Source organism: Ambystoma mexicanum, chromosome 6q (genome assembly GCF_040938575.1).
Source record: "Ambystoma mexicanum isolate Mex_15411 chromosome 6q, UKY_AmexF1_1, whole genome shotgun sequence".
NCBI lineage: Eukaryota > Metazoa > Chordata > Amphibia > Caudata > Ambystomatidae > Ambystoma > Ambystoma mexicanum.
This window is the reverse complement of record NC_090937.1, coordinates 1651529893-1651546399: the sequence shown is the minus strand read 5'-3', so window position 1 is coordinate 1651546399 and position 16507 is coordinate 1651529893. Positions and strand designations below refer to the sequence as shown.

The following is a 16507-nucleotide window of genomic DNA, read 5'->3' as shown; positions in this document are numbered from 1 at the left end:
TGATGAAGGCGGTGCGGCAAGGGTAGGACTGCAGTGTGAGGTGTGATGAAGGCGGTGGGGCACCTGGAGGACTGCATTGTGAGGTGTGATGAAGGTGGTGCGGTAAGCGGAGGACTGCTGTGTGAGGTGTGATGAAGGCAGTGCGGCAAGGGGAGGACTGCAGTGTGAGGTGTGATGAAGGCGGTGCGGCACCTGGAGGACTGCAGTGTGGGGTGTGATGAAGGTGGTGCAGCAAGTGGAGGACTGCATTGTGAGGTGTGATGAAGGTGGTGTGGTAAGCGGAGGACTGCTGTGTGAAGTGTGATGAAGGCAGTGCGGCAAGGGGAGAACTGCATTGTGAGGTGTGATGAAGGTGGTGCGGCAAGGGGAGGACTGCATTGTGAAGTGTGATGAAGGTGGCGCAGCAAGGGGAGGACTGCAGTGTGAGGTGTGATGAAGGCGGTGCAGCAGGTGGAGGACTGCATTGTGAGGTGTGATGAAGGCGGTGCGGCAAGGGGAGGACTGCAGTGTGAGGTGTGATGAAGGCGGTGGGGCACCTGGAGGACTGCATTGTGAGGTGTGATGAAGGTGGTGCGGTAAGCGGAGGACTGCTGTGTGAGGTGTGATGAAGGCAGTGCGGCAAGGGGAGGACTGCAGTGTGAGGTCTGATGAAGGCGGTGCGGCACCTGGAGGACTGCAGTGTGGGGTGTGATGAAGGCAGTGCAGCAAGTGGAGGACTGCAGTGTGGGGTGTGATGAAGGCGGTGTGGTAAGCGGAGGACTGCTGTGTGAGGTGTGATGAAGGCAGTGCGGCAAGGGGAGAACTGCATTGTGAGGTGTGATGAAGGTGGTGCGGCAAGGGGAGGACTGCATTGTGAAGTGTGATGAAGGTGGCGCAGAAAGGGGAGGACTGCAGTGTGAGGTGTGATGAAGGCGGTGCGGCAAGGGGAGGACTGCAGTGTGAGGTGTGATGAAGGCGGTGCGGCACCTGGAGGACTGCAGTGTGGGGTGTGATGAAGGCGGTGCAGCAAGTGGAGGACTGCATTGTGAGGTGTGATGAAGGTGGTGCGGTAAGCGGAGGACTGCTGTGTGAGGTGTGATGAAGGTGGTGCAGCAAGGGGAGGACTGCAGTGTGAGGTGTGATGAAGGTGGCGCGGCAAGGGGAGGACTGCAGTGTGAGGTGTGATGAAGGTGGTGCGGCACCTGGAGGACTGCAGTGTGGGGTGTGATGAGGCGGTGCAGCAAGTGGAGGACTGCATTGTGAGGTGTGATGAAGGTGGTGCGGTAAGCGGAGGACTGCTGTGTGAGGTGTGATGAAGGCAGTGCGGCAAGGGGAGGACTGCAGTGTGAGGTGTGATGAAGGCGGAGCAGCAAGGGGAGAGGACTGCAGTGTGAGGTGTGATGAAGATGGTTCAGCAAGGGGAGGACTGCAGTGTGAAGTGTGATGAAGGCGATGTGGCAAGGGTTGGACTGCAGTGTGACGTGTGATGAAGGCAGTGCAGCAAGGGGAGGACTGCAGTGTGAGGTGTGATGAAGGCAGTGCGGCAAGGGAAGGACTGCAGTATGAGGTGTGATGAAGGCGATGCAGTAAGAGGAGAACTGCAGTGTGAGGTGTGCTGAAGGTGGTGTGGCAAGGGGAGGACTGAAGTGTGAGGTGTGATGAAGGTGGTGTAGCAAGGGGAGGACTGCAGTGTGAGTTGTGATGAAGGCAGTGCGGCAAGGTGAGGACTGCAGTGTGAGGTGTGATGAAGGTGGTGCGGCAAGGGCAGCACTGCAGTGTAAAGTGTGATGAAGGCGGTGTAGCAAGGGGAGGACTGCAGTGTGGGGTGTTATGAAGGTGGCGCAGCAAGGGGAGGACTGCAGTGTGAGGTGTGATGAAGGCAGTGCGGCAAGGGGAGGACTGCAGTGTGAGGTGTGATGAAGGCAGAGCAGCAAGGGGGGAGGACTGCAGTGTGACGTGTGATGAAGGTGGCGCGGCAAGGGGAGGACTGCAGTGTGAGGTGTGATGAAGGCGATGCAGTAAGAGCAGGAATGCAGTGTGAGGTGTGCTGAAGGTGGTGTGGCAAGGAGAGGACTGCAGTATGAGGTGTGATGAAGGCGATGCAGTAAGAGGAGGACTGCAGTGTGAGGTATGCTGAAGGCGGTGTGGCAAGGGGAGTAATGCAGTGTGAGGTGTGATGAAAGCAGTGCGGCAAGGGGAGGACTGCAGTGCCAGGTGTGATGAAGGCGGAGCAGCAAGTGGAGAGGACTGCAGTTTGAGGTCTGATGAAGATGGTGTGGTAAGTGGAGAACTGCAGTGTGAGGTGTCCTGAAGGCAGAGCGGTAAGGGGAGGGCTGCAGTGTGAGGTGTGATGAAGGCGGTGCGGCAAGTGGAGGACTGCAGTGTGAGGTGTGATGAAGGCAGTGTGGCAAGGGGAGGACTGCAGTGTGAGGTGTGATGAAGGCGGTGCGGCAAGGGGAGGACTGCAGTGTGAGGTGTGATGAAGGCAGTGCGGCAAGGGCAGGACTGCAGTGTGAGGTGTGATTAAGGTGGTGCGGTAAGTGGAGAACTGCAGTGTGAGGTGTGCTGAAGGTGGTGAGGCAAGGGGAGGGCTGCAGTGTGAGGTGTGATGAAGGCGGTGTGGCAAGGGGAGGACTGCAGTGTGAGGTGTGATGAAGGCGGTGCAGTAAGTGGAGAACTGCAGTGTGAGGTATGATGAAGGCGGTGTGGCAAGGGGAGGACTGCAGTGTGAGGTGTGATGAAGGTGGTGCGGTAAGTGGAGAACTGCAGTGTGAGGTGTGCTGAAGGTGGTGAGGCAAGGGGAGGGCTGCAGTGCGAGATGTGATGAAGGCGGTGTAGCAAGGGGAGGACTGCAGTGTGAGGTGTGATGAAGGCGGTGTGGCAAGGGGAGGACTGCAGTGTGAGGTGTGATGAAGATGGCGCGGCAAGGGCAGGATTGCAGTGTGACGTGCACCACAGTTAGTGGAGGAAATTATAAAGTATGAATTGTCTTACCCAAGTGGTAGTCGTAGATAGCTCGTACACACGCCTTGGCTGTGACTTCTGCTCCTACCTATAAAAGTGTAAAAAATTACAGTCACTTTGACAGGTCGCTCCCGGTTGCTCCCAAGGTGCACATTTCCACCGCTCTCCTCTGTCATTCATCCAGGCTTCTCAGCCCCGGATCTTCAGTAGTACAATAGTGACAGATTTCGAGATACTTCACCTAGCACACCCCACCCCACCCCAGCCCTTCTGAGGCTGTTCGGGGCATCCTACACCCACTTGCGTCTGACCCCATCACTCTTTATGCCCACCATCTGCCCTACAGCGCCCTGCACTCCGCCAGGGCCCCCCGCCATGCGCCTCCCAACCCAACCACCCCTTCTGCCCTACAGCGCCCTGCACTCCGCCAGCGCCCTCCGCCATGCACCTCCCAACCCAACCCCCCTTGTGCCACCATGCCACTCTACCTCGTCCAACATGCCACGCCTTGCACTCGCACCACCTCATGCCACGCCTTGCACTCGCACCACCTCATGCCACACCTTGCACTCGCACCACCTCATGCCACACATTGCACTCGCACCACCTCATGCCACGCCTTGCACTCGCACCACCTCATGCCACGCCTTGCACTCGCACCACCTCATGCCACGCCTTGCACGCGCACCACCTCATGCCACGCCTTGCACTCGCACCACCTCATGCCACACCTTGCACTCGCACCACCTCATGCCACACATTGCACTCGCACCACCTCATGCCACGCCTTGCACTCGCACCACCTCATGCCACGCCTTGCACTCGCACCACCTCATGCCACACATTGCACTCGCACCACCTCATGCCACACCTTGTGAGCATTCCTAACTCTTTCTTTTTCTTATAAAATAAATAGTGATAGGCACTTCCAGCCATTGTGGCCGCACCACAGACCCCCTTTCCCCCTAAAGACACAATAGAAGTAGAAACAGGACTTTTCAAGGTACCTTGAAAGTCAATTTGTTGAAATAAAGGGCCTTTATATCCCAATTCAGGCAGTGGGTCTTATTCGGTGGAACACTCTCTTCAATTCTCCTTATCACTCACTTATCTTTTTAGATCAGGGTTGTCCAACTCCAGGCCTCTAGGGCCAGATCCATGGCAGATTTTCAGGATACTCCTCATTAAAATTCATGAGATCAATTTACATACAATGATTCTAAATGTATGCAAATGTTAGCTCATGAATATTAATGAGGAACGTCCTGAAAACCTATCCATTTTCCTGCCCTGGAGGCCTGGAGATGAACAACCCTGCTTTAGATCTAATCAGTCGCCCACCTGAGGGAGTTTTCCATTAGACTGTCAAGACTTCCCGGCATGCTCAAATACAATGGGCCTCATTACGAATGTGGCGGTAAGGCAACTACGGCGCCGGTAGTGCTACTGGTGCCGTTGTTACCATACCACCACATTACAAGTTCTGCTTGCGGGTGCCGCTCTGCACGCCTGGTCGGACCAGGCGTGCAGAGCGGCACCCGCAATCAGAACTCGTGATTGCACCGGTACCGCTATGAACGGTGCCGGTGCAACCATGCTCCCCACCACCATTCTGCCCTATGGGGCAGAATGGGAATCGGGAGCCCGGCCATACCCGCACCTGCAAATGGGCAATTACCGGGCCATTCCCGGGTGCCCGTAGCGAGTTTGGCAGTAGCCGTGCCCTTATTAAGGGCACGGCTAATGCCAAACTCGTAATGAAGCCCAATGAGTGGTAATGATTGGTCTGTCAAATAAAATGCAAAGGAAAGTTCCTCTTATATTCTGGATTTCTGGCGTTTGTGATCTGCTCAAGTTGCAAGCGCGCCCATTTGGGTACGACCGTTTGTGGGCACCCTATGAACCATGACACTAAGCCCTTTTTAAGTCCTGGCATATTTTTGGATCTTCTTTACTTCATTATTTTTACATTGCACTCACACTATGGGCCCGATTCATGGAATTTTTTGCACTGCTGAAAAGTGACTTTGCACTGCCGACACAAACCCTGATTCATGGAAATGTGCAAAGTGTATTTTTGCTGTGCAAAGTCCGTGCAAAGTCAGTGCATGGTCATTTTTGCAGCACATAATTCAGTGGATGAGAGGGGACAGAGGGAGGTGAAGGACAGTGTGCTTTTAAATTTGTAGGGGAGAAATGTTAAGCAAACGGTCATGACCATTCAGTAAGTTTCTTAGTTTTCGGATATTCGGTGTCGCTTGCGACGTCTATAAGTTACAACATTTGCATCAGAGTAGATCTAGGGTGAAATGGCATATGAGGAGGGTCGCATGGCTTGTAGGTGTTTGATTATTTACCCACCCACTGCCCATGGCCATGCTATTAATCCCTATGGCCAGTTCACTTTAATCAAGCCTTACTATCAAACTTTGCACTCGAAGTGCCTTCCAAAGCAGTCTTCTGAGAGTTAATGACTTAATTGGGGTTGTAAACAGGCTACAAGTGTTGTAAACAGCTCCTAACTATGTCTATCTTCAGGCACTCGAAGAATAAGCACTATGTGGGCCCTTCACTGAAGTCCTGTTAAAAGAAGAATTGGCCAAGCCAACCGTTTTGGCCTGTCTATCGGTATTAGGCATTTGCCAGGCACTGCTATTAGATGGCCAGATATTCGCATCATTTTGCACCTGATACCATCAGTGACCAGTTAATGCCACTACGGCAAGGCCTGACAGGTGCTTTTCTCATGCCCACACAAAAGCCCAAACTGTTGGCATTGCCACTGCTTGCTCTTCATGCACTTTGCACCTCTGAACAGCCAGACCTTTGCAGATCCTTATGAGCGGATCTGCTCAGTGACCACATTTCCTGGTTGCTAAGCGGTCCTCCAGAGTAACCCTCACTCGCTTCCTGTCCTCTCCAGGCGCGCCATTCCTTTGTTCCTTGCATCCTGCGGCGCGCTCATGCTCCAGGATGTAGATCCAGTCTCTGCACTTGTGAACCTTTGAGAGTGGGCTGTCAGCTTTCCTAGGGCCTCTTTAAGGATGATATTTTTTGTTTGCGCTTCTTCTATAGAGACTGACCTGAGAGGTTCATTGGAGTCATTCCTGGTTCTGGGCAGTATGATATGATAGGTTATTTATATCGCGCTTAATATCCAGAGGTTTCTAAGCATGGACCCGGGGAATCGAACCTGTGGTGCTCCGTGTTGTCTTGATTCCAAGGCGAGCACGTTGCTGCTGAGCTATCCTCCCGAGACGATACCACATTCCCGAGGACCTTATGAACTTGAACCTGAGACTAATGAGGCATAACTTACAGTAAGTTGCATTTGCCCCACAGGGTGCATATGAAGGATGCTTAAAGTACCTCTGACAGGACAGGGCTGACTTCACTTTGATAGTCTGCACAATGCTGCACAGAGTTCCGAAAGAACTGGCTCAGCTGACCCCAGAGTGCTTTGTAAGCATATTCTGCACCTATGGCTTAAGGGGCATATTTTGGCATGGTATACAGGCAAAATTGCCCTCCCCAAATTAACGAACTGGAGGGCTCCAGAATCTCTAACCCCGCCCCCCTCCTCCTGTGCCCTGCTCACCACTAGTGCCCTGGTGTTAGGGAGCGAGAATTCTCATGTCTGTGCCAATTCCCTTCAACCTTAGAGACCCCCAGCTCTTTTACTGGTAGGACTTCAACCCTGGAGTGAGTGAGACCTTTTTCTCACTCTCTCATGCATTTTGACCTGATTTGGATTATATGTTTTCTTTGTTTTTAGAGTCTGACAAACTACATAAGCATCTATTTTTTAGTATGGTGACACACAGCACCTTCAGTGCATTGCCACAGCAAACTCCTTTAGATTTCCCATAAGGTTTAAATCAATTTTCTTGTGAGAACTACTGTTCCCAAGAACAGTAAAGTGAAATTGAATTTACTTACCTTTTCTCTTTGTAGGTCCAGCACATCCCATCTTACGTGGAGTGCTGGGGGTTACCTAATAGCCCCTTATCCTACATTCTAATGTAACATTTGTTATGTTACCCTCCATACTTTAAATGGCTGGTGGCAGTGGTTTAATTTTCCTACCATTATGCTTTTCTACCGCAGGCTGAATCCTAAGCTGTAGTATAGAACCCATGGGTGACCATTTTGGCAAAATGGACCCAGTCTTCTTTTTTCACGATTTTTTGTTTGAGATTGCTTCCTTGGGTATTCCTCTGTGCGCCAAGCCAGGTTTCAGCCCTTTGTTCATTTTGCCTTTGCTGGGGTTCAGTGCTGAAACCCGCCTCTGGCTCCAGTGTGTCTGGAAGGGCAGGATGTGAGGCAGGTTCCCGAAACTCCCCTGTCCTTTGTCTTTAGGAATGCCTGAATGCACCCGGTCCTGATTGGCTGGCTGGCTATCCTTTTAGGACAGCCACCCTGTTGTTTGAGTGACAGCATAGGCTGTGCATGAATGGGAGAAACCTGCTCAAAAGGCGGGGGTTTTGGGACTAGAGATAGAGTCGACCACTGGGAAGAACACCCACCGAAGAAACCATGAACGAAGCTTGCTGCATCCTCATCGACTTCTTCCCTTGGGTTAGTGCGACCAACTAAACACGAGACAAACTCCACTGGACCGTCTTCCTCGACTGGCTGTACTTCTTTGCTGCTGCAGGAACCGAGTGTCAGGGGTCGAGAAATCCGTGTTTGAGTGCAACGGCTGCAATCTAGCCAGAAGCTCCAGGAGTCTTCTAAGACCCCCCCGAAGCAGGGCGACCAGAGCTCGAGTCCCCTCATCAGAGTGCAGGGCTCAAGGAGTGAAGGAAGCCCAACTGGTATCCAATATCCATGGTGGTGCTGTTTACCGAGCGCTGAAACTGCGGATTTCTGCTGCAGCAGTCCTCCAGACGTCCTCTCTCTTGTCCCCACGACTGAGGCTCCGGAACCCAGGATCTCCATCACTGCAACAGGACAGAAGCCAGATGGACCACTCTTCTTCCAACCAGAGGTACTGATCAGACTTGGGGTACTTACCTCATTGCCTTTAGCTTTGCTCTTCTCAGTTGAAACTTGGAGTCGCTACTTTTGTTAGTGTTGATTTCGGCTCTTCTTTCCACAAGTGTAACAGCTCGTGACCCTACAAGTTATTTTCTACAAAACTCTCTAACTTTTTGCAAGACGTTTATTATCTAAGAAGTGCCTCAGCTCCATAGACTGTGCTCCAATTGACTTTGACTGTGCTGGCTCCCTGCAGACTCTTCTAGTCCATTGACTTTGATATTTTCAGTTCCTCAGAGATGATAACTTGGTTTTAGACTGTTATTGCTGGGAAAGGTCTTATCTAGACTTCATTGGAAGATTTAAGTTTACTCACATGCCCTGAGAACCTGTTTAACCTTTTTCTTTCCTTTAATCTTTCCTTTATGCAACCTGAGAATCTGAAAAGTGTACTAGTGATACATAAATACCATTACTGTCCTTGTGAATGAAGTCACCTCTGGGTGTAGGAAGTGTGTAAAAAGCATCTCTAAAGAGTATCCACTAAACTTATGCTGATTCTGGACAAGTATTTTTAAGTATATTTGATGTTACATATATTTCCCCTTTTTAAAGAATGCTTATTTAAAAACTGACGTTACATAAATAAATAACTATTTATAACAGAAACCTTGAGAGTTGTTGTTACTTGGCTACTTGTGTTGGTGGATTTCATTGCTACAGCTCACATTTACCCCTCTTGAGATAAGCCTGCCTGCTCAGTCACACTACCAACGTGTGCAGTACAGGCCTATACCAAATGGTGGGTTACCTAATACCAAGAGGACAAGTGTTGTGTAGTCTCACACAGTGTTACTACATCAATTCTTGCCTAACACCTGGCAGCGATTAGAGTAAGCATGGGCTCTCCAAGGAGTGCCCCCTGCCCCTTCATGTTTGCTGGTGTCAGCAGAAAAAGTAAGTGGCGTTTCAAGGAGTGCCAAAGAATGCGACATGGCTCCAGGAGGTGGAGCGGAAGCAATGAGGAAGGTCAAAGCCAATCGCATAAGGAGAGGAAACGGGTAAGAGGTTACCCAGAACCTGCACATATCAGGACATTGCAAGTTCCCCGGTCCGGAAAACCAGCACCAGCATTTCTTGTGGGCTGGAGAAACACAAGTTTGCCGTTAGGGGAAGTGAACTACCGGCAGGCCTGACCTGCCGGGTATTCAGTCAACACTACACTAGAGGTGCCAGAAATTCCAGCAATCCCATCCCAGTCCTATGGGTCTCCATGGAATGTGAATTTATCGGCATCTCCGCTTCTCGTAATATCCTGGGATATCCAGCGGCAGAGACGGCTGGGATCCTGCCGGTAGTTCCGGCGGGATACTGGTGAAACTGTAATGAGGGTCCTAGACTGAGATTAGAAGAGGGCTCTGGTTTTGTCATGAGTGAGCAAAGAAACAACTTTGTGCTGTGCAATATAGCAATGGCCACTGTTATTATATAGGGTGTAACTCTAGAGTTTGTTAAGCCATGAATTATGTATTTTTGAAGAGAAACCCTGAAAATAAAATCACTATTCGGGCACAGACAATTTTAAAACAATTTATGGGCTGGCAATTTTTAAGATTAGGCACTATGGGACTAACCTGCTTTTCCTAAAATCACACACTTTAGTGAAGTGATGAAGCTGGGATTTTCGCCCACTCGGATATTTCAGTATTTAACCACATTGAGCCCCAATTCCTCTTGTACTGCGATGTGCAATTATTTATGAATGTTTCACTTTTATGAACTGAAATGAAACGATGTATGCTAATCTGGAGTTGGAAAGTACACAATTCACATGATAAACCAATATGACAATATTGTGTTTTAAATCCATATGAAAACTAGATATGCAAAAAGAGAACTATTGTACCTTTATTTTCTCCATCATAAAGGGAAGTGTGCAAGTGCCACAATGCTAATTGATGTGAACCCCGCGATCTGTCTTTTACTATTGCATTGTCAAGATTGTTATATAAGCTACACAATAAACGGTGGGATAAGGCCAACTGATTATAGTCGTGGAGACTTGCAGATTCTTTACCTGATGTCAACAAGAACATTTGCAACTGTGGAAACAAGTAAATCATTGTTCGTGTGAAATAAGCAGGCCAGAAAATGAATATCCAAGATGCCGCAGACATTTTACCGACTCTGTCCTGTGTAGGATGCCCTTCCCTTAAATCGCCTCTATCAAGGGTCTGCAACCTTTGGCTCTCCAGATGTGTAGGACTACAATTCCCAATATCTCTCACCATTGACTATGCTGAATAGGGCTGATGGGAGTAGTAGTCCAAAACATCTGGATTGCAGACTTCTGGCCCATTTAAAAAGAAAGTTCAGGCGATGGGTTAATCAGTGGTACCCGAATGTAAGAAGGCGACCACTCTCACCAAAGGCAGCACAGTCCTATGCTCTGGAAAGGAATAATCTGCCCAGTATCACTGTATTGCACAGAGGCAAAGCTGGGATTTGAGTATCAACACTTTGGTACCATTGGCTCGAAGTTGGCTCTATGGCAATATGCTCTTTCTTGGGGGTGGCTGCAGAATTTTTACAGACCTCATTTGGAGGGTGGGGACTCTAAACCTGAAAAAATAAATATATTACAAAGGCTTTCCGGTACAGGTATGCTGTTCTGTAGCACCATAGCCATTAGTATCATTACACTTCATATACTAAGGTTCATCAACCTCATTCAGATGAAAGGCGGAGTCTTCCTGGCTGGAATTTGGAGCTATTGGTTGAGCCCTGGTGGCGCTTAAAAGGATCACTATGCATTTCTACTTTGGTTATTGCACCTGATCAATATATTTATAGTTGCTGGGGGCTGAGGACCCTTAATGCAAGCTTCACAACCAGGCAGCATAGACTTGTAGACGAGGTTGCTATCGCCTTCATGGCGGCTAACATAAGGGCTTGTAATGGACAATTTTTGGGGGATATTCCAGGTGCCCAACATTCGACAATGGGGCTCCACAAATTCTCTTTGTATTTACAATAGTCTCGAAAGCGACCGTTACCCCCTGCTTCTGGAAGTGAGGGAGGCTCTTGGACATCAGCAGCCGAGTGAGATGCCAGTGCCATGGGTAGGGCCACCACAGGGGGGCAGTTAGATCACGCCCGGCGTAATATTAGGTGGTGTACGCTTGTGTTAGGAAAGATTCTCTTTACTGCACCTTTCCTTCCATCTTTATAGAACCCCTAAACCTTGTGCTTTTATTTTTCAATCTGACCTGAACTTTTTGCAGTGCAGTGACGCCTTAAGCCTCACTGTTCTGGCCTTTGCTCACATGTTATGGGGAAACTGATATGTCCTTAAGGCCATCAGTACTGGGAAACAGTGTTTCCCTTAGTCTTGTGACTATGTTGCTACTTGTGGTTACTTTTGTATCACATGTGGTAACTTTCTATCTTACACTGCAGTGCAATGGGGTTCATTTTTGTTTTGCCCTAGACTAACACTCAAAGGACTTTTTGGTTATTCTGAGGTGCTTAAAAGATGGGCTGGTGGCAGAAGTGACTTTTCTCCACTTTTTGGGGAATTTTGTGTTAGCTTAACCGCGTTTACCGCATTTGGCTACTTACTGTGGCTACTGGCCAAACATGGCCGTGCCACAGGGTTGTTCGTCCATTCTTTTTGCATCTTGTTGTTTAGCCTTCTTCCTGGCCTCAGAGGCCAGAAAGATCCTTATAAGGACTTCCAGTGCCCGGGAAAGCAGGTGCTTTTGGAGGGATATTGGAGGGTGTTGTGTGTTTGCAGGCAGGATGTGGGCTGGGTCAATCTGACCCCAATCCACAGCCTGGTTTCTGAGTGTCTGAGTGGTATGCATGAGTGTTCCTGCCATTGATCCTAATTGGACCACTGTGGGGTGTGTGTGTGGGCTAGTTCTGCCATTGGATAGTGGGAGTTTCAACTCCTACCTGGCTGTTAGGATAAGAAGAGGGCCCCTGCATGCAATTCTCAGAGATCCTGGAAGAACCTGAAGGAGCCAAGAATCCGTCCAGTTGAGAAGACCCGCAAAGAAACCTGAGGCCTGGCAACCAACTTCTGCTGCAGTCCTGGTGGACCCTGTCTGTCTCGTGATCTCCAGTAGGCCTGCGAAGGCACTACGACCCCCCAGGCGTGGAGGGACCATCCACTCCCTAAGCCTACTCAGTGCCCAATGCAAAAACCACCTTCGGAGGTGCCTGGGAATCGTCTTGTGGCTGACCAGCTTCGTTTTTGGGCTACCGGGTTATCTTCGTTGCCGTGCCGAGTTTCTGCCTGAAACTTGGTACAACCTCAGCTGCCACTGGAAAGACACCCTCTGCAAAGTTTTGGCATTCTAGCACCAAGGGGACCCAAGAAAGACCAGAAAGTCTAAGCGCGGCTACTGAGTCCTGCTGCATCGCTGTGCACGGCGTGCACGGTCCGAAAACTGCTTTTCTGACCCACCTCCAGTCCCGAGAAGGGTGCTGCATTGTTTGTTTCTGCATTTCTTCATCAAGAGTCCTTGCACCAGCAAAAGATCCTAACAGGAGAATCAATTGAACCTGCAACCCGTGAAAATTGTGGACTGCAGAATTCAGCAGGAAAAGCAAGCCAGGACACCCTTCCTTTGTTCTGGAAAGTCTTGGGAAGATTCGGAGTGAGGGGGTAAATTATTGAGCTTTTAACATACCCCTACACTCCCATTGTATGTCAATGGACTTACAATACTCTTTATTTTAAACCTATTGGCTTTGTCAATACTTGCCTTGGCATGACTTCTAACTGTTGGGGGGAATTTTGGACTCTGTCTATCTTGAACCCTGGCCCTAAGAATCCATCACTGGACCCCAGAGACTCTACATACATTTTCTCCTGCCTCCTGAGTGCTGTATCTTTGTATCCTGAACAATAGGGCACAAGGCCCCAGGCAATTTAGGGTTGGACAATATTAGTTAGGGTTTAATTCTCTGTGGACCTTTTCGTGTGTAATATTTGCCTATTCATTTCCTTGCAGGAGTATTCTGATTTGTATTATGCACTTGAACCTGTGATTGTATATATGTATTTTAGTTTGATGGTATTGGTTGATAAGTCTACATGCTTGTGTTAATTTTTCTTATAGTGTATTTGGCCATAATTAAATAACTGTATTGTTATACATCCTGTCTAAGGGTAATTTGTGACTCCCATTGTGCGACCTCATTGTGGACCCTTTACAATCTCACCCCTCTGAAGATCTTAGCCTAGACCGCCTGTCACTGCTACCTTAAAGTGGTTTGGCTACAGCTTCCCAGAGTTGCCCCTGTCACAATATAGGTTGGCTTTCTATACATCTGTCCACCAGGCCAGAGTATAGGAAATCAGTCTTAACAGCTTGACCTCGAAGTACCTCTGCCGGTATATGAAGAGATTGTTCCGTTTTTGGATGGTCTTGCCCCAGCTGACCCTCGGAACGGGTTGCTATAGTGGCAATACATGAGAACCTGATAGCAAAGGTGGGACACACTTCTCTAAAAGTCTAAAAGTAGTGCACAGATCTGTGAAGGTGATCTGTGAAGGTTTCAAACCACTGGTATGATAAAGATTGCAGGCTGGCTAAGGGCAGGCTGAATGACGAAGCAAGACAACGAGCACTTGACGAGACGATGGGCTAAGGTTGGCCAGAGCAGATTACTGCAGGATTCTGATGGGGAAAAAGAGGGAGTGGCATGAGAACATCTGGAGGGAGTTGTTTTATGCCATAGATAAAGGGGACTCAAATGGGTTCTGGAGCCTAATCAGGGCGGGGAAGGGAAAGGGATCCAATACGCTGCAAGCCTGCATTACAGAGCGAGCTTCGGTTGAACCCTATAGCAATCTTTATGGGGCAAAGGCAGATGCGTCTGGGAAGACTAGCCCTGACGAGGTGTGCACCATGGGTGGAGTTGTCACGAATTATCCCCCCCCCACTGAGGTTAACATGTGAGGAGGTGGGGAAAGCACATGGCCCAGATAGGGCACCCATTGACTTCTCTAGGAATGATATTGCAGTCTGGGTGCCATATCTAACTGGTCTGTTAAATGTAGTTCTGAGCATAAATGCGGTACCAGAGTCCTGAAGAAGAGCAGCGTTGGTCCCAATTTATAAAAAAGGCCCCAGAGATGACTCCTTGAATTATAGGCCCATTCACTCCTGGATGCGGGGGCGGGGGGATCTTAGCCCGGACTTTTTTAGCACATTTAGACTACTGGGAAAGCAGCAGGTCAATAATTAATCTGCGTCAGGTGGGGTTCCCGGAAGAACTGAGCAGTCGACCAAAGTCTCCGACTCAGGTTGGTGTGTGACTACTACGCAGTCCTGAGTAAAGTTAGTGTGTATGCAGTCTTCGTGGATTTGTGCACTGCCTTTAACACTGCCCCTAGGGAGCGTATCTGGGAGATTGAAGAAGCAGGGCATCCCGGGTTCCTTGCTGACTGCAATACACAGTCTCTACATGGGCAACACCGCAGTGGTTGGATGGGGCAGTGATGGGAGAACCTCCGATAGCATTCGAATAACAAAGGGTGTCTGCCAGGGATGTTTACTGGCTCCCAAGCTCTTCTGCTTGTTTATTAATGGCGTGATAAATTAATTATTGGAAGTCCAGACGGATGCGCCAACATTGGCAGGGGAAAGGATTCTGGCCCTGCTGTGTGCGGATGAGGCGGTTCTGTTATCTATGACACGCGCAGGTGTCCACAGGCAGCTGGACATATTCACTGCTTTTTGTAAAAGAAACGGTTTAGCACTGAACGTCACAATGACAAAAGCCATGATGTTCAATACTAATAGCAGGAGGAAGCAAAAGGGATTGAATCTGGGCCTCGAACAGGTTGCCACATACGACTATCCCAGGAGCTGACACTAGTGAGGTATAGTGGGGCACTTGCCAGGTTTACCTCAGAGCATGGAAATGTGGCCGCGCGTGTTTCTCTCAAAGCATATACTGCTCAGGCACGGCAAGCAGCGATGTATGGAGCAGAGTTGTGGGGGCAGATGAACATACACACTCTGGCAGTCGTGGAAAACAAGTATCTGAAGAAGTTACTGGGCGTGCTCATATGCTCCTCGAGCCTGCCGGTGCGTCTCGAGACGAACATGCAAGGAAAAGAGTCTGCCCGCCAATTGTGTCCAGCTCTTTACTGGGTCCGGCTGTACTTAAATACAGAGAAGCGCTGCGGGATGTGTTCTCCCAGCAAGGGGGCATGAATCAGAGGTGGGCAGTTCATGTAAAGAGGAGACTGATGGGTCTGGTTGGCTATTGGAGCGACCCTCTTGCCATTACCACACATTGCAAAGCTAATGGTAAAGCCGCAGCATCACTTCTGATGCGGTGGGATACTCTGGTTAAAGCTACAAGTTCTGAATCCCTAGGAGGAGGGGTTTGAGACTCGATGTTGTCAGTCCTAAGCCTGAAAGGTCCCTGTATGTGAAATTTTGATCCAATGCAGGGGCGCCACGGAGGATCTGAAGTATCTGATTCTGCTGTGTCCCGCGACATTGCCCCTGAGGAGGCGTTTCCTAAAACCACTCTTTCGGGGCGTGGGTGTAGATGCACAGAAGGGGCAATGGCATTCTGCCTAAATGCAGCTGATATTCCGGCCAATATATGACGTGGGTTTGGAGGATACGTATGATACGTTTCAAGGTCGATGATACCAATCAACTTCACCACTTATCCCTGCATATTACTTCTACATGTGGATCATGTCCATCATATGTTCTATCTGATTCTATGTATTGTATGATGATATTTGGATGCATGTGTGCTTTCATGACTTGCTTATGCACCGCTATATATTACCCAAGGAAAGGTGAAATTAGTGAACACACAAACTATATGTACTACACTGAATAGAATATGGGATTAATTGATCTGTTCCATGTCATTTTCTCAACAGGAATTACTTTGTGGTAACTTACTATGAAGCAATTCCTTTGAAAATGTACATCGACATTTAAAAAAATAATAATTGAAAAGTGGAGTCCACTGATCGAATATCTTAATGCCTCCTCAGTAGTGTCCTTTTAATGTGTTGCCTCAGTTTGTTTTGTCTGTTCTTCCTTCTCCTCTTGTGTCTTGTATTGTCCTGTCTGTTCTCTTCTTCTTTGGTGCTTTTATAGTCCTTCCAGATATATTATTTATTTCTCATATAGTGCCTCAATGAATTCTGATGTTAGAGTTTTGCAAGGAACATTTAGTGCATCTCTACATTTATTGTAACCTTGATACACTACACTGTGCCTTTAATTGTTAACTCAACTTTACATTTGTATCTTGGACTATTGGTTAGCAAGTATTATAATGGTTAATTGTTAATGATTATATCCTGTATTTATCCATTACAAAGCCTAATAAAAACTGCTAAACAAAAAAAAAAAAAAAATAATAATAATTGGTGGTCCCCCCTTACCTATTCTTCGCCGTCATTACTACCCCTCCTTAAAAACATCCCCACCTCTTTTTTTATCCATTAACCCTTAAATACCTATAATTTATGATGTCATTTGAAAGGAATTACTTTGTAGTCAATGACCAGGAAGTAATTCCTGTCGAT

The 16507-nt window shown here is 48.6% G+C and overlaps 1 protein-coding gene across 2 annotated transcripts in view; it reads right to left on the bottom strand.

Annotated features, from left to right (window-relative positions):
• Positions 1-16507, bottom strand: part of LOC138516982 (drebrin-like) — a 716984-nt gene that overhangs the window by 16974 nt on the left and 683503 nt on the right. For both annotated transcript variants that reach the window (XM_069632471.1, XM_069632470.1), the window contains exon 13: positions 2974-3031. In XM_069632471.1, the coding sequence (XP_069488572.1) occupies positions 2974-3031 (58 nt within the window). The remainder of the gene's footprint in view (positions 1-2973; positions 3032-16507) is intronic.